General features: G+C 43.8%; 1 protein-coding gene across 9 annotated transcripts in view; it reads left to right on the plus strand.

The window, feature by feature from the left end:
* Nucleotides 1-22,713, plus strand: part of CUX1 (cut like homeobox 1) — a 271,868-nt gene that overhangs the window by 107,286 nt on the left and 141,869 nt on the right. For all 9 annotated transcript variants that reach the window (XM_064729553.1, XM_064729544.1, XM_064729547.1 and 6 more), the window contains one exon: nt 12,799-12,877. In XM_064729553.1, the coding sequence (XP_064585623.1) occupies nt 12,799-12,877 (79 nt within the window). The remainder of the gene's footprint in view (nt 1-12,798; nt 12,878-22,713) is intronic.

Raw genomic sequence — 22,713 nt, forward strand, 5'->3', positions numbered from 1 at the left:
CTCACAGCACACACCAGCAGAGAGCTCATGAGTTTAAAAGCCAACTGTTGTTATTCTGAAGGGTTTCTACAGGCAAAGGCAGCTGGGCCAATTAGACTTTTCCATTTTTGCTGTGGCCAGATGGGAGCCGTGGTTGTGCTGCTCAGAAAGCATCAGGGAAGGAGGGTGGAAATTAAATTTGTCCTTGTAAAGCTCCGTGCCTGCCTGAGGTGCTGGATGGAGGCTTGAGCTCACACTGGTACACATTACACAGCTCTGCCCCTCAAGAATTGTGTTCCAGCACTTCCTCAGCCCATGAGCTGTTCACTGAGTTTAGATTGTGGCAGTTCCATCAGCACAGGGAAGTTCAGAGCATGTTTGCAGGATAGGGATTTAAGTGCTCAACTCCCCTTGGTGAGGCTTGCAATCCTGATCACCTCTACATCCTGCTAAATCTGTGTCCCAACCAGGAATAATCCCTCATTTAAAGGCAGCATGGTACTTTTTGTTTTACAACCTGATTTCCCAAGTATTGCTAGAAATAAATAAATAAACAGGATAACTTTGTCCTTGATACATCCAACAGACATTTGTGAGAACAAAGAATGACTTGTGTGAGTCCGTTTGCCAATGGAAATTTACACTTTAAAATTGCTCTGAGTGCATTGCAGTGCTCTCAGAACCTTTTCACTTCAGTTTCAAGCTTGCAATGCACTGACTGAAAAGTGCATGTGTGCTTTCAGCACTGTTCTTTAATGAAGGGAATGTCTGAGGATCAAGTAAAAAGCATAAATTTAAATTTGGCTACCGTGAAGGAGATTCTTCCATTAGATCTTCTCTGGTGGAGACAGCTCCCTGTTACCTTGGCATGGCTCACACACGCTCCTCTCCTGTAGTTTTGCTTCTCTGATATAAAAGTGAAGTTTATTTTGGTATAAATTCAACCCCGCCAGAGTAAAATTTGTTGTTGTAATCCCCTGTTACGTAAATGAAGCACAAATACATGAAAAGATTGTGCTGCTGAATCTCTGAGCTGGTGATTCCAGTCTCCCTAATCGAGACAGGGTTTCAGAAACCTAAAAAACCTGAACTAATCATGATTGACTACATAAATGCACCACATTAAACTGTGAATTATGGTATTTGATTATAGATGTAATTACTGTATCTTGTTTTGGAGACAAATCAAAATACCAAGGAGATGAGCCTGTTCTGTTGAGTTATATTTGATTGTTCAGGATATAGATCTGGTTTCTGGTTGTTGTTAAGGCTGACTTTCTAAAACATCAGGAGATAACTGCTCTGGGTATCTCAAAAACAGGTTTTGTTGAGCAAATAGGCTTCTCTCCATTTCAAATCCCCAGGAGATGCCTCAATTGCTGTCCCTTGAGAGGCTCAGGGAGCAGCACTGCTGGGAACAGCCACTGACCTCAGCAGCCCCCTGGGATTGCCTGGCAATAATTTATTACCTGGCAATAATTTATTATCTGGCAGGTGATATTTAATGTCCTGAGAGGAGCTGGCAAAGGGACCTTTGTGTCACACAGTACCTGTGGGATGGGATGTGAGCAGGGAGGAGGAGTAGAGCAAGAGGTTCCCCTATTTTGCTACACACACATCAGTTTTCAGCCCCAGATTTGTCCCTGGAAGTGTCCAAGGCCAGGCTGGATGGGATTGTCAGTAACCTGCTCTGGTGGAAGGTGCACAAGGGAGCTGGAACAGGATGGGCTTTAAGATCCCTTCCAACCCAAATCTTTCACTGATTTTTTTTTTAAGATCAACACCAGTGAATAAATAAAACAGAGGTCAGTGAAGTGATGGGAGTAAATGTTTCTTAGGGTCCTTTCTGCTGGAGGACCAATGTCCTGGACCTGGAGTGGGGCGTGCTGTAGGAGCAGCCTCCACAGGCATGGTGGGTGGGAATGTGGAGCTTTGGGGCACCACCAGCTGCTCCCTCAGGACTGAGGATAAAGGTTCTTGCCTGATGCAAATTCCCCATTTCCCTGTGGGAGAGTCTCCCTCTGACTCCTCTCTCCACCCCCACCGCTGCTGCTGCCTCATCCTTTGCCCAAACTCTGCTTTTAGACAGAATTAGGAGCTTTTGGCATGGAATAACAAACTGGACTCCCCATCAGAAGGGAAATGGGCTTTTGCCAATCCCATGTGGGCTGAGCTGTCCATGGGCTCTGGGCTCCAGGGAGGGCCAGCAGGTCAGAGCATGGAGGCAGCTTGGATAAGCCCAGGTGTTTAAGCAGCTTTCCATGGGTATTGCTGTGTTCCTGCTCCCCACCCCTGCCTTTCCTCAGCTCTTTTTCTGCTCTGAGCCCACATTCAGCACAAAGTTGGGGTTTTCCCCCTCTTTTTGGTGGCTTAGTTTCCCACCAGGTGGGTTCAGAGCAGCAGCTCAGGGCAGGGGAGAGGCCAGGAGAGCAAAGGCAGGGGCAGGAGCAGCACAAATGTGTCAGCTCAGGTTGACTTAAACTGTCCTTGAACTGTGCCTGGGTGAGCCTGACGTGACTTGGAGAGAGGGGAAGTTAAGCTCAGGTATTTATGTCCCCTCCCAAACACGATTTATGGGAGCTGCTGGTAAACCTGGGGCCAGTTGGCTTTTTTAAACAAACCCACGGGTCATTTTAGTCAATTTTTCTCTTCAGTTTGAGCATGGAATGTTGACACTTCCCCCCCCAGTATTTTCCCTTTATATCATATGAATTTATAAATACCGGACAAAGCAGAACATTCTGTATTCCTTGGTTATTTATCTCATCCATTCAGATAACAACTGTTCCAGTTATCAAATATTCAGTTGCCATTAGTACTTGGAAATAACTTTTTTTGTATAGATCTGAGTGCGTTAAGTAACTGGATTTTTTATGATAAGAGTTAAAGTAAAAGCACTATGAAATGGAATTTAGCATACTACAAATTTTCAAATGCATTCCTAGTTCAGCATGAGCCCCTATTAATTCATCACTGGAGAATAGTTTTATTATAGTACTTTTTCCTTATTTAGGATCTTAATGGAAATTTGAAGGCAGTTTTCTAATTTAACAGAATGTTGTGTCTGCTTCAGAGCTGATGGTACTGTTCTTTTGAAATCTGTGGGTAACTTCTCTGCCTTCCCTGGAAGATTTAAGGTCTGGTGGTGTAAATATGCTATTGTGAGCAAGACAGTTAAAAGTCATTAATTTCAGAAGTGTAAAATTCCTGTCATTTTGATCTTAAATCTCTGTCTGGCTTTTCCTTTTCCTTGCCATTAACTTGAGGATGCAACTTATTAATGGTTCCCTCTCCCTGTGCTGGGCTAAATACAGGACAGAATCAGGAAAGGTTAAAGAGCTTCACCATGCAATCATGACATGATTATTATATATAATTAGCAAGGCATCCCTGCCATCAGCTGTCTGAATAAGCTGTGTTTTGGGTAGGTCACTGTGCTTTACCATGGGTACATCAGTGGATGGATATTTGTACATGAAATCTGAAAAAAAATTAAAAAAAGAAAGGATGTTCTTGGGCTATGTTAATTTACAGAACTGAAGTTGTGGTATGGAAGTCTAATGTTGGAATCTGTATTTGTGAAGTCATCAGACAGATATTTTAAGGCTGGGAAAGGATTTCCTGAGGTCATTAGCATTCTTTTCATGTGGCATAAGAGCACTGTCCAACAGTAATGCAGTAATCCCTCATTTGGAGAACCCTCTAAGGCACAGACTCCAAAACAACGTGCTGGACTTGATGTCTGTGAAAGCCATTTCTCATATTCTTCTCCCAGAGCAAGTACTTTTAAGGGTATTGCCATTCTGATGAGACCACTCCGGCTCCCCACTCAGCTGAATTGCTCTTTAAACTATTAATTTGGTCAGTCAGTAATTTAATAATTTTCCATATGCAGACAACAGAAGCTGAAAATCAGTTTGATGTGCTGGAACTACTAATCATGTCTTTGAAGAAGTACTCTAATAATGTGTGTGCCTAAACCACTTCAGACCTATGTTCCTTCTGCATTTTGAGAGATTATTCCTGAGCTGATACTCATATTTTTTCTATTTTACCCCCTTTAATTTCCTTATGTTAAATTTCCAAACCTAATTAATACAATTTCTTTCCTGTACATTCACTCCATGATGGCTCAATTAGAGCAGCAGTAGAACTGTGGTTCAATATTCAGGCCAACTTCATAATTGAAAACACATTTTCTTCTCAAAAGCTGCAGCTGGTTTGGTTCTGCTCATGCAGAAAAGGATATAACCTTGCATAACATAGGAAATGAACGGTTGAGAGAGAAGCCAAATTCAATTTCAGTCAGATATTTTGAGGATAAGTCCATGATCTATGGAAGCAAGGGAATGAAAAGTGTGTGTATGTGGAAAGCAGCGTGTTCAGCACTCTATTAATCACGGCCAGCCTGGGTGCTGTTGTGTGCCTTGCGTTAGCACTGATGCTCGTAGGGAGGCTGGAGAGCAGCCAAGCACTCCAGAAGTTAACCTCTTAAAGACCCTGAGCTGCTTTCTGTTGAATAAATGTAATTTTGTGGTCAGAAATAAATGCTTGTGATGTAGCAGGAGCTTTGAAAACAACAGCGTGGCAAAGCTATTACAAATTGCTCTGTGTTGGGGAAGTCAACAGCATACATCAAAATCCAGCGCTCGTGTTTGGGCCCACAGCCTCCCTGCTTTCCAATGGAAGTATCATCAAACCCTTCTATTTACCAAAAGTGAATGTTTTTGGCAGTTAATTCTCTTTTAAAGTCCACTTTTCATCTCAGTTCCGTTCCCCAAAGCAGGGAGAGGTCGTGACCCGCTCTTGGGGTAACGGCAGCTCCACAGTGCTTTCATTTCTTTGTTTACAGAAGTGTGTAAATGATTATTTATTTATTTTTGGCTGGCTTGATTGCAGTTTAAACAACATCTTTCCTGAGGAAGGTGATTTAAATATACTCCAGCATCTCCCAGGCAGATGAGCTCTCCCTGCTGAGCACATGGGGTGGCTGCTGCAGGGCCAAAACATCCCCAGGAGAGACACTGACCTGCAGGGGAGGGACAGAACTGCAGAGACTCTCAAATACAGAGCCTCTCTTATCATATCAATAATATCCTTTTCCTTTATATCAATATTATATCAATAATCCCCTTTTCCTCGCTGGGACAGCTCTGAGCTGTGGGGATAACAGGCAAAGTCCCAAACCTTACAAATCCCACCAGAGGCAGTGACAGGCACCGTGCTCCTTCCCCAGAGTTCTTGCAGGTTCCTGCAGGCAAGTTGTACCAAGACAGCAGAGACTACCAGAGTAACTTTGGGGAGGATCAGCCCAAATCCTCTTATTTTTACATAATTGACAAAGTGCTGAAATTCCTGTTGGCAGCTGGTGGGCTGTCTGTGCCGCTGCCACGCGCTCGGGGGCAACGGGAACAGTGGTGGGAAATTCAGTTTATTCAGGATTCCGACAGGCAGCACTGGTGCAGCTCACAGGGTCAGGAGTGTCTTCTCATCCTCAGGAGAGAAAAAAAAGAGCTTGAAGTGTGCTGGAAGGAATGGGGATGGGAGGGCTGGGCTGGGTGAGGTATTCTGCTGAGTCCCTGTTTCTCCAAATACAGAATTATCTCTGTATTTATTACAGAATTACCTCTGTTTATTGCAGGTTTTTATCACTATTTTATTTTTATTACTATGAGGCTCTATATAAGCTGGTGTCTGGTCTTGCTTTGTCAAAAAAGAGAGGCAAGAGGGTGATTTCAGTACAAAATACCAAGAAAAGGGTGCATCTTGGTATTTATTGCACAAAAGTGGTTAATGAGCTCCTTACTGAACAGATTTCTCTGACCTAATTTTTTTAAAAATACCTAAACAGAAGTTTGGATCATCCATGAGGGAGAGGAGTGATTGTGGGTTCCAGGTCAGAGCCTGCAGGTGCATGGGCAGCTGAGGGCACCACTCACATTTAGCTCCTGCTGCTGGGAACCTGGGGGTGATGTGGGGTGGCCCAGGCTGCTCTGTCCTGGCTTTCTCCCCTTCCTCCCTGCCCCATTTCCCAAACACGGCTGGGCTGGCATGGCCAGAGTTGTTCTCCATCCTTGTGCTCTCCCAGAACCTCGAGGATGAGAACTGGCAAGCTCTGACATCTCCCTCTTTGGTGACAGAACAAATGATTTATTGATTTATTCACTAGAAAGATCTCCCTTCAGTTTTGGGGGAAGGATGTGTCCCCTGTTCAGAGGTCACCTCTTTGTTTTACCTTTTTGGCATTAAGAAAATTCACGACTGGCCTGTGCTGACTTAAGGAGAGAGGCTGGGATGCAAAATGTAGAATTACAAAGGTAAATAATTATTCATTGTGCAGCCAAATTGGGGCATCCCATATCTGGTTTCACACAAGGTTTTTGCACCCCTTAAAATTCAGGTACAACACAATTTGACTAATCACTAGCACCCACATTTACTAATTGGAGTAAAATACTGCAAATCAACCCTATTTCCACAGAAATAGGATCCAGGGATCCCTGGTTGCTGGAGTTACTGGTTTGTGACACCAGAAAACACTGTGAGGGTTTGAATAAAGTGTCAGAGGGGCTGAGATGTTGGCAGTGGCTTGGTGTTCAGGAGTATCCTTTATCCTTCCATGAGCAAAGTCCTTATTTCCAGGACCAGGCTGTCTTTTGATTTGTTTTACTTGAGCATGAAAAACACCAAAGCCTCCAGGAAAATTGTAATGTGTTATTACATCAGAGTGTATAAAATGAACTAATATAGACATGAAAACAAAGTTAATCCACTTTCCTACTTTAAAGATTGATCAATAAAGAGATTTTTGGTAACATTTGGCACTCTGAGCCCCCCTGTGCCATCCATTCCCGTCAGTGGTTTTGTGCTGTTCCTGCTGATGTGTGCAGAGATGAGGGACCCGTGCCATGGGGTGTCCTTGCCCCAGCTCTGGTCCCACCTCCTCCCTCGTGCTGAGCCCAGCAAATGCACAGCGTGAGTCACTTCAGTTTGCCAGCACAATGGAAAATAAATTCTTCCTCTCCTTCCTTAGTTGCTCACCGAGCCACTGAGCTGAATCACACCCCAGCAGGAGGAGGAGGAGGGAGCAGGGCTGCTCCCTGCCTGCCCCACGGATGGGCTGGGAGCTGGGAAAGCTGCTCTGAAAGGCAGAGGGAGGCCAGGTGGGTTATCCGAGGCTCCAGGAGAGGTCCAGCAGGGACAGCACAGCTGCTGCTCCAAAGGCAGGGTGGCAGACAGGATTTAATCAGAGCTGTGGCTCTGCTCTCAATATCTGCAGGCACATGTTGGGCTGGCCTGCTTTACTGGGAAGGAAGATCAAAGATTGGAAAAGCAGCAAGAAGCTGTCCTGGGAGAGCATTCCTCAGGGGATGGCAGCCTTGTTTGTCTGGGAAAATCAGGATTTATCTGGGCATGAAAGGAAAAGGAGGTTTTAAGGGTTCAAGGTTGCAGCTGTTTCACAGTGGAGGCGGCAGAATTGAAAAGTTGAGGTGTTTGAGTCCTTCCTAAAGCTCTCTGCTTAACTTGAGGTTAAACCAACAAGTTGGTGAGGCAGGCGTGCCCTTCCCAGGCTCTTTCCTGGTACCTCTGTCCCAACCCAAGCAGCTTTGTTAAACAGATTGGTGTTGGATCCACTGTGAAGTCCTTAATTCTGTTAAAGAATTTATAGCCCAGCTAAAATCCACGCCATATGCCTTAAGCAACTGCACAGAAATAAATTCTTTATAATTTTGCTTCAAAACAGTTTTAATTGCAACAAAACTAAAAATAAGAATTTTTACTTTTTCTTTTGTCAGTGGCAAAATGAACTTACAGGCACAGTGAATAAATTTTTATTAATTTGTAAATTACAATGTTATTTTTATAAATTTATTTATTAATATAGGTATCTCTTGGTATTAAGAAAGGGAAATTAAGCCAACTGTATTTAAAGGCTTCAAAGCAAAACTGATGCTTTAATATTCCTGCTATAGCCGCCATTTGATTCCAAGGCAGTTATTCAAGAATACAGCATGGCTTAAAAGAGTGGTGCTTTAATGAGTTGTTCTTGTGCTTTTCCCTTTGTTTTCATATGGTTCTTCAGTTCTTAATGGTATTTTGGTAACTTGTAGTAATTGAAGACAAATGGAAAAACTTCGTGATGCAAAACAATACGACAGAAGACGTGTAAGGGAAAAGGGATGGGTGTCTCCTTAAGGCATCCATTTATTAAAAATCATAACAGAAAAATATCTTCTTTTAAATAATTTATTTTTGCTTGATAAATTAGTTCCAGACTGTGTGCAGGACAGTAAAAGACATGTTAAGGTAGTTAACAACAGTGGGAACTAACGTGGAGAGCTATGAGGATAAGTGGAAGAGCTGGGACTGCAGAATTCATATTTAGCACAGTTGTGTGAATATTTGTGGCACTGAGAGTAAATCACCAGTGCTTTGGTAATGCCAGACAGACACAGAACTGGGAACCCTCACAAAGGAGCTGTTTTTGGGGTGCTGGGTGCAGCATCCCAGCTGTGCTGGATGATCCAAGAGGAGGAGCACATGTGCCAGTCTCCTGCTCAGAGATGAGTTCAAGTGCTGATACCCCTCAGTTCAGAGAATTCAAGTGTCAGTGCAGGATGTGCTGGCATCTGGCTTCCAGTCCAGCTTCCTTGCATCCTGTTCCATCTTTAAATTCAGGAGCAGAGGTGTGCTCCTGTGCACCCTTCAGTCTGACTGCAGCCCATGAGGCAATACCAGGTTCATACAGCCCAGAGCATCCCAGCCCTGCAAACCCTGTTCAGGAGATTGTGGGGCACTAAACATCACACTTGAGTTAATGCTGAAACCTCCTCCTGCATCAAAACTGACAGATCCCAAACTAAAGCTACAGGCTTGGCTTCTGTCCTTCTGAGCTTGGCTCGACAGAAAGAGGCAACATTCAGACAAACCTGAGTTCAGCACCTTCCCTGGCCTGGCTGCCAGATTTGTGGTGCTTCAGTAAATGTGGAGATAAATCCGTGCGGTTCATTGCTGATATTTTGATTTCAGCCAGTGCAGTGGGTGTGAGACTGGGAGCAAGTACTCCTGAACTGGGATGTCCATGCTTTTGGGGGATCAAGAGTCAGACAGCACAGGGAGAGTGGGATCAGACCATGGAGATCTTTGTGGCAGGTTGGAGGGAGATGATTCTGGAGGGGAAGGGGAGACACTCAATCTCTTAGGTACCCTGAGCATCAACTCAGGAGAGCTCTTGACCTGGAAAAACAAGGTGGACAAAGGGAGGACAGGTCTCAGCCCAGTCTGGCTGCAGCTCCTCCATGGAGCTCTGGTGGTGTTTTAGGGATGAGGAGGAAGATGAAGGCTGTGCTGAGCAGGGAGGATTCCTGGTGTCTCAGTTCTGTTATCTCACTGCAGCGCCAGTGGTATTATCAAGACAAATAGGATGCCAAAACTTAAAAGTGAACATATGTTTATGGGGGTGGTGGGGAATACAGAGGTCACTGTTGTTTCTTTCTGCTCAGAGAAGACATAATGGGGCCTGGTTTAGATAAATTAAGATTTGGAGCTAAGCTCGTGTCAAGACAACGCGAGTGTAATTATAAGTTGACTTCTTTCAGGGTCCCTGAAGTTTTTAGAGTCAAATAAAAATGTTCAGCAAGAGTTTTATAATGTAGTTCAACAGTTTTAATGTGAGCTGATTGCAGCTCAGCCTTGCTGGCTCCTGAAACAATTTTACTTTGATTTGAAAAATTTTCAGTGAACTTCCAAATATTTCCATGTCATTTCAGTGCTCTGTTTCCTCTCTCTCTGGACTTCATTTATATTTTGCGATTTTTGATGTCTTTTTCCTCTCATATTTCCTTATTTCCTTATGCACTTGGGTGTTGGCATGCCTAATTATTTTTTTATTCCAGTTAAAGTTGTCACAGTGCTTTTTCTAAATTTTATTTTAAGATGTGAAATAGTTGCAGTGCTCATTTTTAGTAAAACTTTAAACCAGACAGGTTGATTTATTTTTTTTAACAACTAAAACATAAAACCATATTTCTGCCTAGAGGGATTGTTTGGAATTCTGGTTTTGAATTTGAGGGTGAAAAAAGGTGTAAAATACCTGTGATTTACAAACTGCTTCCTTTGGAAAGTCTCTGATCTCCTTGCAAGATGTTGTTTCAAATCTGGTTTATATTTCCATCACTCTATAACTGGTAAGAAGCAAATAAACCATACCTTCTATAATACTTAGAGAGAATAAAAGTACAAATGCTCTTTATTAAAATGTGGAAAAACTGTAATAGGAAAACAAATCCATCCTGTTATTTCCCAGAAATGGAAGCATTTTAAGTGCTTTGCTTTTCATAAAAGGGGCAAATGAATTTTTCAAAATACAGTACAGAATCAGTGCTGTAATGCTAATTGTATTTAATAATAGTAATTTAAATTTGGCTGCTCTCTGCCTAGCAGCAGCGAGCGAAAATTGTATGTGGGAAACGTTGAAGTCCAGAAGTGTAACATATGGTGTGCTTTGGCCTTCAGAGAGTCTCTGTGCACCCATGAAACAGCTCAACTGCACAAGCGTCCCTGGTGGTGCCCCTTCCTTCTCACCCCATCCCCGAGCGGTGCCTGACACTCCCCAGCATGGATTTGCACATCCCAGGGCCTCCCTGCCTTTGGCACTTCGTTCCACAGGCTCATTGCAGCTTCTCCTCGTGTGAAAATGTTCTCTCCCAATTGCTTCTGTTCTCCTTCCCTAATGAGCATCAGTCCATCTGGGATTGCTCAAATGCAGATTATTAAGTGGGTTATTCACAACCATCAATCCCTTGCTCTGTGGCAGGTCAGATGCCCTGGGAGATTCCAGTGCCTTTCTGTGGTCTTTGTTGATAAACTCTGAAAGAGCAGCATGGCCAGCTCTTCTTGAGAATTTATATCTGCTCTCCACATCCTCCATCACTTCAACATCTGATGCTCATTTATCACTTTTCCAATACCCTTTGATAAGCTCTAAATAGGTCAGGTGTCAGTTACACCACACCTCCACCCGTCTCCATAAATTAATGCAGATCCTGGGGGGATGTAAGTGGAATAAGAATTTGGTTTATTTCTTTAAGTACAGCCTTGCATTGTGGTGCCAGAACTCGTCTCTTCCCAGCCTCTCCCGTATCTCCCAAGATTTCCTCGCTGCTGCTGCCAAACGCTGCCGTGTCCTTATTTCCCTCCTTGACCCCTCCTCCCCTCCAGGCCTTTTCTTGGCTTATACCTTGTGCATTGTGCTTCTGTGTGATTTCTACGATTGTCCTTTGGTTTTGTGGCCTTAATCCTGCCCGTGATGATCCCGACAAGTCCCTTTCCAGCCATGAGCTGATCCGCACCAGCCGCGCGCTGTCCCGCGCTGCGCTCCCACTCCCTGCTTTATTTCATCATCCCCTCTCCCTTCCCAAATCTTTCCCTTCTCCTCACAGAGGCGTTTCAGGACAAAGCAAACACAAGTGGCACCAGGGCTGACCCCACAGCACCCTCCTGCTTTATCTCCCCTCCTCTTCCTCTCCCGGGCACGTGGCGCTTCCCGAGCCCGAGCGCTGGCAAAGCCCTGGCTTGGTCACACGCTTCCCAGTGCTGCAAATCCCCCTCCTGCAGAATAAAATATCAGATACTTTCCTGAAATACAGATACAGTAAACTCTGGCCATTGTTTCTGCCTTATCTATGAATCAATAATGTAGAGAAAGAATTCAAGGACGTTTTTCAGACAGGGCCTTCCTTTTTTTAGGCCGCGGTGACGTCCGCACCTTTAAATGGTTCCATAATATTCACTGCCTTTCAAATACACAGAAGAATTGATATCAGGCCTTTGTATCCGCAGTTCTTCAGATCCTTCCTTGCCTTTTATTAAAATATGGGAACGATAATCTCCATGCCTTTGGTTTCCTGATTTGGGTAAGCTGCCACAGAGCTGTGTCAGGCTTTCCTGTTTCCCTTTCTGTCCCTCTGCTTTGGAGTATTAATTCACTGGATCTGATCCTGAGTCACTTTGGTTGTTCATTGTCAATATGAAGCAATAGAAAATCCTCTGCTTTCCACTACAATAGGAAAATACATGTTTACAGAAAAAAATTGCTGTGGAATAGGTATTTTATTCTTGGAGCTGTTAAGCTGCCTTTCCTTGTACAATGGAGTTTTAGATGAAAATACAGATGTAGGGGGAAAATAATAAAATGATAAAAATAAATTCTTAGATGAGTATTGTGTGTGTTACAGAACACAAGGAGAAGCTGGTCAGAGGAGCTCAGGAGTGCAGACTGTGCCTGAGCTGTATTAGAAAACTTCTTTGCATGTAGAAGATTCACAGTTATTTAGGGTTAAGTATCACAGGGTGCTCAACAAGTTCATTTTTCCATCTCCTCACAGGCTTATTGGAAATAATAGAAAAATCTATTTACCACAATAAAGGCAGAGTGGGGCATCAGAAGTGGCCACAGATCTGTTTGCTGTGCTAGATCTCAATAAGTGGTAAAGGAAAACAGTTGTAGAGGAGAGAATCTGCCTGGCAAGTACCAGGCTTTTTATAAAGATTTAAAGTAAAGAATCACAACAGGCAGGAGTGGTCATGAAAATATTGATGCTTGTTATTGGGCTGAAAAATGGACTTTTTAGTCAGTACAAATGTAGCAGGAACAGTCTTTTAAGACTGCTTCTATAGGAGATGTACACAGGAGACATGGGTTCACTTTTTATGTACTTACTAGCTTTACATGAAATTATTAATTTATATTTATAGCTCTGAGTGTGAGAGTTGTATTGGAACAAGCCTTAAAGCTTCTTTTCTCATCTCCCCTTTTAGATTGATGCATTGGGTAAACGAAGCAAAGAAGCAGAGGCAGCCTTCTTGAATGTTTATAAGAGATTAATTGATGTTCCAGGTAAGCTAATTATTCCCTTATTCTGAGAAACTAATGGTTCATGTTTGTGTGAATGCTACTGGGCATTTTTCCTACCTTTAATAAGGTAAATACAAGCAATGGCTTTGTTCTGGAACTGACAGACTCCTGTATTGTTTCTAATGGAGAGAACTGTAACTGTGGCACATTTCAAGATTTCTCATTGCATCTACATGTCAATGTTTCTATTAATCAATTTATATTATGGTACTCTGGGATCCTCAGTATTTTGTTTGTTAGAGGGTTCAGACAATTTTAACAACAAAAACAAAGCATCTCGAAGCTTCACCAAGAAAAAGCAATATTTGTACTTTGAAAGGATAGAAAAAACTTTTCATCCCCTCCAAGAAAAACAAAAGAAAAAGCCTTACTGAAAAGTAAATCACTACCAAATTTCAGTTCTCTGCAGTGTAAGTGTGATCATAAATTTTATTCAGAGGCCTTTATTGTATGTGTTTTCAACTTCCCTTTTGTTTGGCAAACGAATTTTCTTTGTTTGGCATTTGGTTTCAGTTCATTTCTTTTTACATTTTGGGAGCTGATTTTTTTTGTTTTCCCCAGTGGTAAATAAATAACTGCCTGAGCAGATTTTTCATTTTGCAGCTGTACCCATAGCTGAGAGGGGGTGAGGAGCCCAAGTCTCCACTGCCACATCTTGGCCTGACTGAGCTGTTGGCACATGACTCTGTCTCATTTTATAGTTTTACAAAACATTAACATTATATATATATAATAATCAAAATACCTCAAGAGGGGTTTTGAGGTGTAATCAATACTTTTAAGGCTTCATAGTACCCTGGTACTGGTTTTACCATTTAAGGAGTGCATTTCATGCATGCTTCAAATAAAAATTAAATTTTTAATGTTTTAGTTTAATGATTAACTAGTTGAAAGGTCAGTGTTTTCAGATGCTCAGTGCGAGCTAACAAATGTGGCTTTTTATGCTGTCCCATTCATAATTGAGCAGTGCCCAGTGTAGGGATGCAGGGACTCACCACGCTCTTCCTGGGCCACAAAAAAATGGAAATGCCTTGGAAATGTTGTTTTTAGGTTAGTCAGCTGTGGTCTGTGAGTTTTCCTTCACTTATTTCCTGCTCAGACTCTCAGTAACATTGTGCTGAGCACAGAACAGCTCCCTTTGCCCGCCTCATGCCATGGGAGGAGTGGGTAACTCAGCCTCATTGCTTGACACGAGCAGTGTGGGCCTGGGATGGGCACCCAGAGCTCTGGCTTGCCAAGAAACCCCTCCATGGAAACTTTCCCAAATATCTGCAGCCTGGGAGTCCAGCATGAGCGCTGGGGAGAGGCACTGCAGCCCCTGCATCTCCACACTAACGCTCCCTGCAGCTTCCTGCCATAATTTGGTAGGAAGCTGAGTAGGTTTGAGTTGGAACAGTCTGGCTTTTTTCAGGACTGAGAAGTGGTGTCAAACAAGAGCTGTGTGGGATCCTTGGTGTGCTCTTGTGCAGAGGCTTCTTGCTGAAGCCTGGCACATCACAGGTGCTGGGATCTGAGCTGCAGATCAGACCGAGCCTTGAGGAGAAGGCAGGATTTATATCCCACCCACCAGGATTTAGATGAAATGGTGAGGGACTTTGTCAGGATTTCTTTGTAGGAGAAAGAATTTTCTCTTTCATTTGCAAAATTTACAGACCTGCTCCCACACCCCACAGCTTCTGTGCTGTCCCGCTGTCCCTGCGCGTGCCTTATGTCACCTGTCACAGAAATATTTCTTTGATATTCCTAATATACATAAAATCTTCAGCCTGGCTGACTTGGGAGTGCAGTGGAGTCTGGGGTGAGAAATATCTCCAGATTTTATGCCCATGCTCTTACCTGGAGGTCTGAGGTAGAAGTAAATTCCAGGTTCTCCAGTCAGTCTCCTGTAGCTGCGTGCACGTAACAAATACTCACAGTTTACAACACACGCTGCAAGGAGAAGGAGAGCAGCCATTAGGAATGTATGGCACTGCTCTTTGTCACTCTGCTTCATTGTGTTGCCTTTTTTTTTATTCCTTCTCATCCTGTGTAGTCTGCTGGGTTGGGCAGTGTCCATGGAGGGTTGGGTGGGTATCCATGGAGAGCTCTCCTTTATAAACAGCCATCACTACTCATTTATCACATGTGCTGCTTTGCCTCCGTGTGGCTTTACATATCTTTTGACCTGTTCATTTGGTATTTCAAATATTTAGGTACACTTTTAGCTCCCCAATGCTGCTGTGTTTTCTTTTTGGTGTGAGAAGGGAGGATGATGTTTGGGGGAAGCTATGCCTGGAATGCTGCAGAGTGGTTATTTAGCATTAAGCATCGCTGTTACATGACAAGGGTGCAATTTTATCAGACTTTCAATATCCTTTATAGGACCATATAATAATTGCAGCTGAAGTCTAATTCCCAGCAGCCAATTTTATGGTTCTTGAGGAAAGCGTGTATTTCTCTCCTCAGTAATAATGTGCACACTTTATATAATTAAAAAGGGCTTCTATTTTAATTTTACTATAAAATGATCTGTATTGAAACTCCAGCTACAGTGCTTTATGGATTCAGGAAAGTTTAATCATTTTCTTTCCTGACCTGACCAGAGTTTTCACTCAGGCTCACCAGTAAGGAATTTGTGGGAAGGGTGGTATTTTACTTGTAAATTTTCCTATGTACATCAGGGGGTTTCTTTTTAAAAGATAAAACAGACCTTTTATATATCTCTCTCCAGCTTTATGATGCTGTTAAAATAGCATTATCCTTGCTTTGTGCTGTGAAATTTATCCTTCTTAAAGGAAAGCACATGTCAAGGAAAACATTTTGGTTTATGTACATTTATACAGCTCAGATCATTCTGTCTTGCTCGAGACTGAACATTTTTAATTAATGGAATTAATTTTCTCATTTAATTGCCTTATTTTCAGTATGCAGTACAGAGCAAGGGAAAAGCGAATCCTGCCACATGAATTGCACTAATCAACAAGGTTGTCACAACTTACCTTTAAAAATAATGTGAATATATTTATTTTGAAGTAAAGGGAGGTTGGGTCTGTGTTTTGAGGAAACCTTCTTCCATCTGTTCAGGATTCCTTTGTCTCCAGTTTTAAAAAATAAATGTATTATGTTAACACCCTTGGCTTTTAGGGTCTTAATCTTGCAAGCACTTAAAGTGAAATTGGAGCCTTGTTGTGTGTTTGGAGAAGTGGTGTTGCCTTGCAGAAACAGTATATTCAAAATTCGGGGTTTTTTCCCCTCCTAAATCTTTAAAGGAAAAAATAGTAAGCATTAAAAACACTAAATATTTTTATTTCAAAAAGGAACTGTGATCACTACTTTATTTTTTTTAAAACAAAACTTGGGTGTAATTTTCAAGTAAAAATTCAAATGTGGAGACCAAGGGAATGCCAGGTGTCAGTGTCTGGATAAATTGGTTAATAGAGTGTTCTTTCTGCAAGGGATCACTGCAGTTACAGCCCAGTGCCACGCTGCATTTGCTCAGTATTTTGTCTCAGTATTGCTCCTGTGTAGGCAAAGAAACAATTCTGTCTTTAAACACAAATCTGCTCTCTGGATGTGGCACAATTAAACCCAGTTGGGTTCAGTCTGGAGAACAGGAAAACAGAGTTTTTTCAGCATATGGACATTTGAGAGTGAGGGAAGGTTAATGCAAACTGTTTGTTCTTGGTTTGGAGGGGCTGTGCTGCCTTCCAGGGCTCAGCCAGAAATGGGTTTCGTTTCTCCTTAATGGGAATGAGAAAATTGGCCAGGAAACCAAACGACTCAGGGGGTGTAAAAGGGGATGTGAGTGTGGTTTTATTGGAGACTCTTCCCAGATTGGGTGCTAAATAATGTGTGTGCTGTGGGTTTAGCTCAGAGGACCTGCTATCGAAGGGAAATATAACAAAAAACAGAGAAGGTAAAAATAAGATTTTTTTTTTTTAATGTGCCCTGTCAAAACAATCAAAAGCAATAACAGTGAAAGATGGCTGAAGTGGAAATTTTATCTTTCCCTTGCTCCTTGCCATCATAAATTGCACACCCAGCCGTAGGGGCTGTGTCTCACAAAGGAGGAGCTGGCTCCTTCCAAAGGAGTTTTCCACTCACCTCTCACTACATGCTGTATTTTAGTCCACACACAGCCCCAGTTCAGCTTTGCAAATTCCAACTGCCCTGCATAGGGTGTTCCTTTTTCAAGGAATGCTTTACCTGAGAAAGCACAAAGTTCTTTTTGAATAAATGATCAGTAAAGCACTAAAAAAGTGCAAGGGAATTACTTCTAAAGGCAGAAATGAAATTTATTTGCAGTGCTTGCAAATAATCAGACATTTATCAGCCTTTGCCTTTTGATTATTTATAACTCACAACCCTCTTCAGACTTGCTCTGCTGTTTGGGCTGTGAGAAAATTTCATTTAAAGCCTATTTGATCAATGTCCTGAGGTTAAAGGTGATGCAAGAGAAAAACAGGTTTGATTTTGGATTTCGTTGGGGTTTTTTTCCCCCTGAAAAATTATCTGCTGCTTATGTTGGAGGTGATAAATGTGTATGAAGTTGTTGTGTTTATGTACATCCTGTGACATGTTTGGATTTTTGGGAAAGTGTAATGTTAAGCAGAAAGGTTAATGGTAAGAAAGTCTGTATAATAAAGACTTTTACAGACCCAGATGACTCATGATGTGCTAAAATTTCAACCTGGGTACCCTCAGCCTTTTCTGCCTGTAGGGAGAGCTGGGTGAATGTAAATTTAGGGGATAATTAAGAGAGGTGAGGGAAAAGAGGTTCACTCTGAGGGACTGTTTAAGCACATCCCAGAGTGGAATACAAAAAAGAGTTTGAAAAAGTTAATACTTAGAGTACTCTTGTCTGAGATAATGGTTAATTGGTTGGCAAAACTGTCTAAAGAGCAAGATCAGGTCGTAGTAAACCCTGAGTTTGTGCTACATCGAGGCTGAACAGCAGAGACCATTTTTGAGAAATGTTTGGTATCGTTGCAGTGTGAAAAATTTTAGGCAGTTCCTCATTTGTTAATAATACATGTCAAAACTGTCACCTCTTTCCTAATAAAATATGTTAGAATAAAACAAAGGACAGACCCATAAAATGAACAAGTTTATAGTTTTGCTGCCCCAGACTGTACAAGGGAAATGCATATTCATAATGTGCCTTTTCTCAGCCTTAGAGGGAAAGGAAAACAATATTACAGTGAGTACTCTCAGGGGGGAAGGAAGCAAAATGAACTTGCTCACAGACACAGAAGTGGCTCAGACACCCCTCAAACGCAGCAGTCGGGTGTCTTTCTAAACACACTTGAAAAATCTGATAAAATTAAGCAGAAAATTGAGCATCGTTATACTTGAAAGAGTGAAAAGCCATAAACCCCCGTGGCTGCAGGCAGTGATTTAGCTGCTGAGTGGATCCCATCTGAAACCAAAATCCTTGATGCTTTCACCTGCGTGTTTAGAACAGGTAAAAAGAAAGTTGCACAAACAGGAAAATCTGGAGTCTAATCTGTACTGTAAATTGTGGACTGAAGAAATTTAGTGATTCTCCCCAAACTGTTCTGCAAATCTGCAAGAAGTGGCAGTGAGAGTTTAAAGGACTGCAGAGGGGAGATTTGAGCAGAGTTCTCAGAGGGGCAGAGCTGCCACCGTTTGGTTTTCCTGAATATCCCGAATCTCCCGGGATGCTGCTCCAGCCTCGGCAGTCCAGTGCTGAGGAATGTGCAAGTAGCTGAAAATCACTTCAGCCTCCTTCCCCGAGGGGCTGGAATCCCGAGCCACAGCACAGCGTGCACTTTGGGATGTGTGCACGCTGGTAGGGCAGCACTGTTAGTGTTACACAGCTATTTTCAGAGGGAGCACAAAGTCCTGGCCAGTTCCCATCTTTAGAACTCATTCACTTTATCCTTGTTTTTTGAATCCCATGTCAAAACAGCTGAAAATATTTCTGTTACCTGAATACATGGCTTGAAGTTGGGCTTGTCTGATCACATGCTTTTTTTTTTCCTCTAGTTTTTCTCGTTGAATTAATAATTGGATAAATTCCTTTGTAAAAGCCGGAATAAATATTCAGAGGAAGAAATATCCCTAAAGCATTCACTTTAAAAAATTTATTGTGTGGTTGTCAAGCCCTATTTTACTTGATAGGCTGGAGGCACGGAAGGAAAGAGGGGAGGTGCAGATAAGGGGAAGGATGCAGTGAATAGGGGCAGGAAGAATGTTGGGCAGGAGGAGATATCCCAGCAGATATCCCTGCGGGAAGGGGCTGTGCTCACCTGCAGCCCTTGGGAAGGTGGTGCTGCAGCCCCAAGGGCCCTGGCTGGAGCAAAATATTCCTATTTTGCTAGGGAGGGGGAGTATTGGACTTTCTCTGTTGCAGGAATGTGAACTGGAATTAGAATAAACCCCAGCTTTTGGAGGGTTTATTGCTAAGTCTGTTCAGAAGCTTTTAGGAGAAAGAAGGGATGAATGTAGCAGAAATGCTTTCAAACATAGGAGAAGGCTCTTTTTTCTTTTATAATCTCAAAGTAGGAGAAGCGAAACTCGAAGTTCAAGTGTTTTTCTGTAACTGTCCTTTGCACTGAGCTCGAAGTGTGAGCAGAAGTTCCAGTGTCCTGGGCCATTACTAGAATATTAACAATCAAATCAGAGCCTTTTCAGTTGCAGTGGCTTCTCTTGTAACTCATTAGGTTCTTTTTCAGCTGACAGAGCGCCATCAAATACTGCCCTACCTATTATGCAAACCCCACGTTTAATATTTAAAACTTTTCTGAGGATTTACTTTGCTTACTCCTTTGAAAATAGGGGGAACTGCAGTGCAGTTCGTGAAGGAGTCGATCATTTACTCTGCCTTACGTGATTTTATTTGACTCTAGGATAGTGATGCATCTCAATGTGGGGCATCTTTCTGGCAGTAACCATTCCCGAGCTGGGAGATAAATAAAGAATGTTTTTAAATAAGAGCCCACAAGACGTAGGGACCACACTCCGGGAGGGATCTGTATGATTGCGGTTACATTGCCGGCACACCATCCCGTGCTGTTTCGTTTAACCCTGCGCGCTTTGGGGAGCCCGTGCCGTGATTAATGGGGAGGAAAGGCGCCGGTCTGCTGCCACTCCCCCAGCCCCACGCAGGGGGGTCCCATCACTCTGCCTGTGCTGCTTCCAGAGGTCGGCACAATTTGGGATTCCGCTTTTTTTCCTTTTTTTCTGGTAAGGAAAATGAGAGTCACTCACCCTCTTGTGGGCACTTTGAATTCCCCGGTTCAGCCTGCACAGAACGCTCTGACAGCCGGAGGGTGAGGAGAATGCTGTTAAAAAGTGGGGAAAAAAATAAAAGGAAGTCACAGATCCCAGCCCTGTGGGATGGGAGAGTAAGAAAATATGTATAATTCTTGATTGAAGGTAGAACCTTTTCATGGTTTTTATGAAGTGAGGAGTTGGAGAGATGATGAGCTTTGTTTCAAATGGAATTACGGCTATAACTCTTCTGTCCCTGGGCTACCGGAGTCATAGGGGAACGGGAGCAAAGCTATCATTTATTCCGTGAAATCTTTGTCTCAGTCTCTCTAGGCTATTTCAATTTACCCCTGAAATTTCTGGGGAATAATTAATGAATTAATTAAGTATGCTGTGAGGTGTTTGAATATTCAAAAGCTACAATGTAATTATTATTTTTTCTAAAACACATTTTCAGATTATTTTCAGACATGCAGTCTCCCACGAAAGCAGTTACTGCAGCAGAAGCTCGTGGAGCTTCTCCGTGTCTGTAATCCAGGGATCCTTCTCTGGCAGGAACATTCCCTGCAAAGAACAGTTGCATTTAGGAATGGGGAAAAAAACTTCTTTTACTTCATGACCGAAGTATTGTGACAGCAGGGCTGAACTCGTGGCTCTTTGAAAAAGTTAAATCGCGTTAATAAAGTTGTGTTTTAGGAGGATTATTATTTTTTCCCCTCCTTTATCGTTTCATGTGGGCGTTTCTGGTGAGCGATCACCGAGAGCTTTGCTTACAGCGGGGTTTGGGCAGCAGAAATTCAGTCGCGTTGAAAGAGACGCGTTGCCTTCCTTGAATTATTTTTAGATCCCAACCTTAGGAAACACATTTCCAGTGATATAAATTATTAATTGCCCCTGTAGTTCTGGCACTGTTTCATAACTTGCTTTCTTATCGTTTCCAGTGTTACAGGCCTGTAAATGAAGAGGGAAGAGGGGGGGTTATTAAAAGGCAAGTCCTTTGTTTTGGAAGAGGCTCTTTAGGAGCTCCATGTTATGATACCAAAGGAATAAATTCAAAGGAAAAGAGAAGCAGTTTAATTTAGATATTAGGAAGGAATTGTTCCGTGTGAGGGTGCTGAGGCCCTGGCACGGGGAAGCTGTGGCTGACCCTGGAAGTACCCAAGGCCAGGCTGGACAGGGCTTGGATCAGCCTGGGATAGTGGAAAGTGTCGCTGCCCATAGCAGGGGATGGAACGAGATGAGCTTTAAGGTCCCTTCCAACCCAAACCATTCTGATTCTCTGCTTTCTATGAGTGTATTTTGCTAAGAAGCCGAGAACGAACCTCGGGCAGTGCAGAGCAGAGCGCTGCACTCTTATGCAGCCCCCTGGCCCATCCGTGGGGATCTCACCGCAGGGAAAGACCCCGTTTGTGGTGATTTTACAGCGCGTGAGGAGCCCCCGGCACCGCACCGGCACCCGCGGCCGCCGCCCGCTCCGCGATCCAGGCCGGGCTTTGCCGCTCTCCCCGTCGCGCTCCGGGCCGGGGCCGGCCGAGGGTGCCGGGGGTTCCTCCGGGCTCCGGGCGGTCACTCCGGGGTCCCGACAGCACCTCCGGGGGTTTGGACAGCCCCCTTAGGGTTCCGGACAGTCCCTTTGGGCGTCCCTGCGTTCCCTCCCGGGACCCGGGCAGCACCTCCGGGGCTCCGGGCCGTTCCTCCTGCGGCTCCTCCGGGGCTCCGGGCAGTCCCTCAGGGGTCCCGGTGCTCCCTCCCGGCGGGGCTATCGGAGCCCGTTCCTCAGGACTGCTCCCATCCAGCAGTGCTCCGCAGCCCTGGGGTTAAATATATGTATTTATATAAATATATAGGGAAGAGAGGGTAATTTGGCCCTGCGCGCTGCAGGTTGTACATTTAAACAATGACACGGTTTTTCCACTCCGTTTGGCAAACCCCTCGGTGTTGTCCGGGTCCTCACCCCTCACGGCAGCAACGGCCACGGCCGAAGGGTTAAATATAAACTTTAAACATTCCCTGTCCCGCAGGAGCTCCTTTTCCATGAGCCGAGGTGGGCTTTTCCCCCCTCTCCTTAAATAACGAGGGTGGTCCCAGCATACTCTATATCGAGACAGCTTTTCATCAGTTGCTCATCAGCATGCTAATTGCTGTATGACTAATTATGCCCTGAATTCCAGTTGATTTTCTTAATGAGACAGCTGGGTTAATTATGTAATCGTATGATTACATTAGCCCAGAGTGCCCTGGCGAAAAGGAAGGCGGGCGGGAGTGGGATGGCAGCGGGCGAGGGGCACGGGGGCAGCCGTGGCCATTTGGGCCGTAATGATCGGGGAGAGCGCCCGCGGTGTAAACACGGGATGGGATCGCTGGCACTGGGAGCTGTGCCTTCCTCAGCTCGCAGGATGAGCGAGGAATGGGGTTCTTCAGCAAAATTCACTTGGGAAGTTCAGGCAGTCAGCGATGGCCCTGTTGTAACTCGGGGATTGAGGGTGGGTTTGGGATGAGCGATGTCGGGGGTTGGAGTGGAGAGTCATTGAATATCCTGGGCTGGAAAGGGCCCACAAGGATCATCAGTCCAACTGGTCCCAATTATCCCACCCTGGGCATCC

Source organism: Zonotrichia leucophrys, chromosome 19 (genome assembly GCF_028769735.1).
Source record: "Zonotrichia leucophrys gambelii isolate GWCS_2022_RI chromosome 19, RI_Zleu_2.0, whole genome shotgun sequence".
NCBI classification, from domain to species: Eukaryota; Metazoa; Chordata; class Aves; order Passeriformes; family Passerellidae; genus Zonotrichia; species Zonotrichia leucophrys.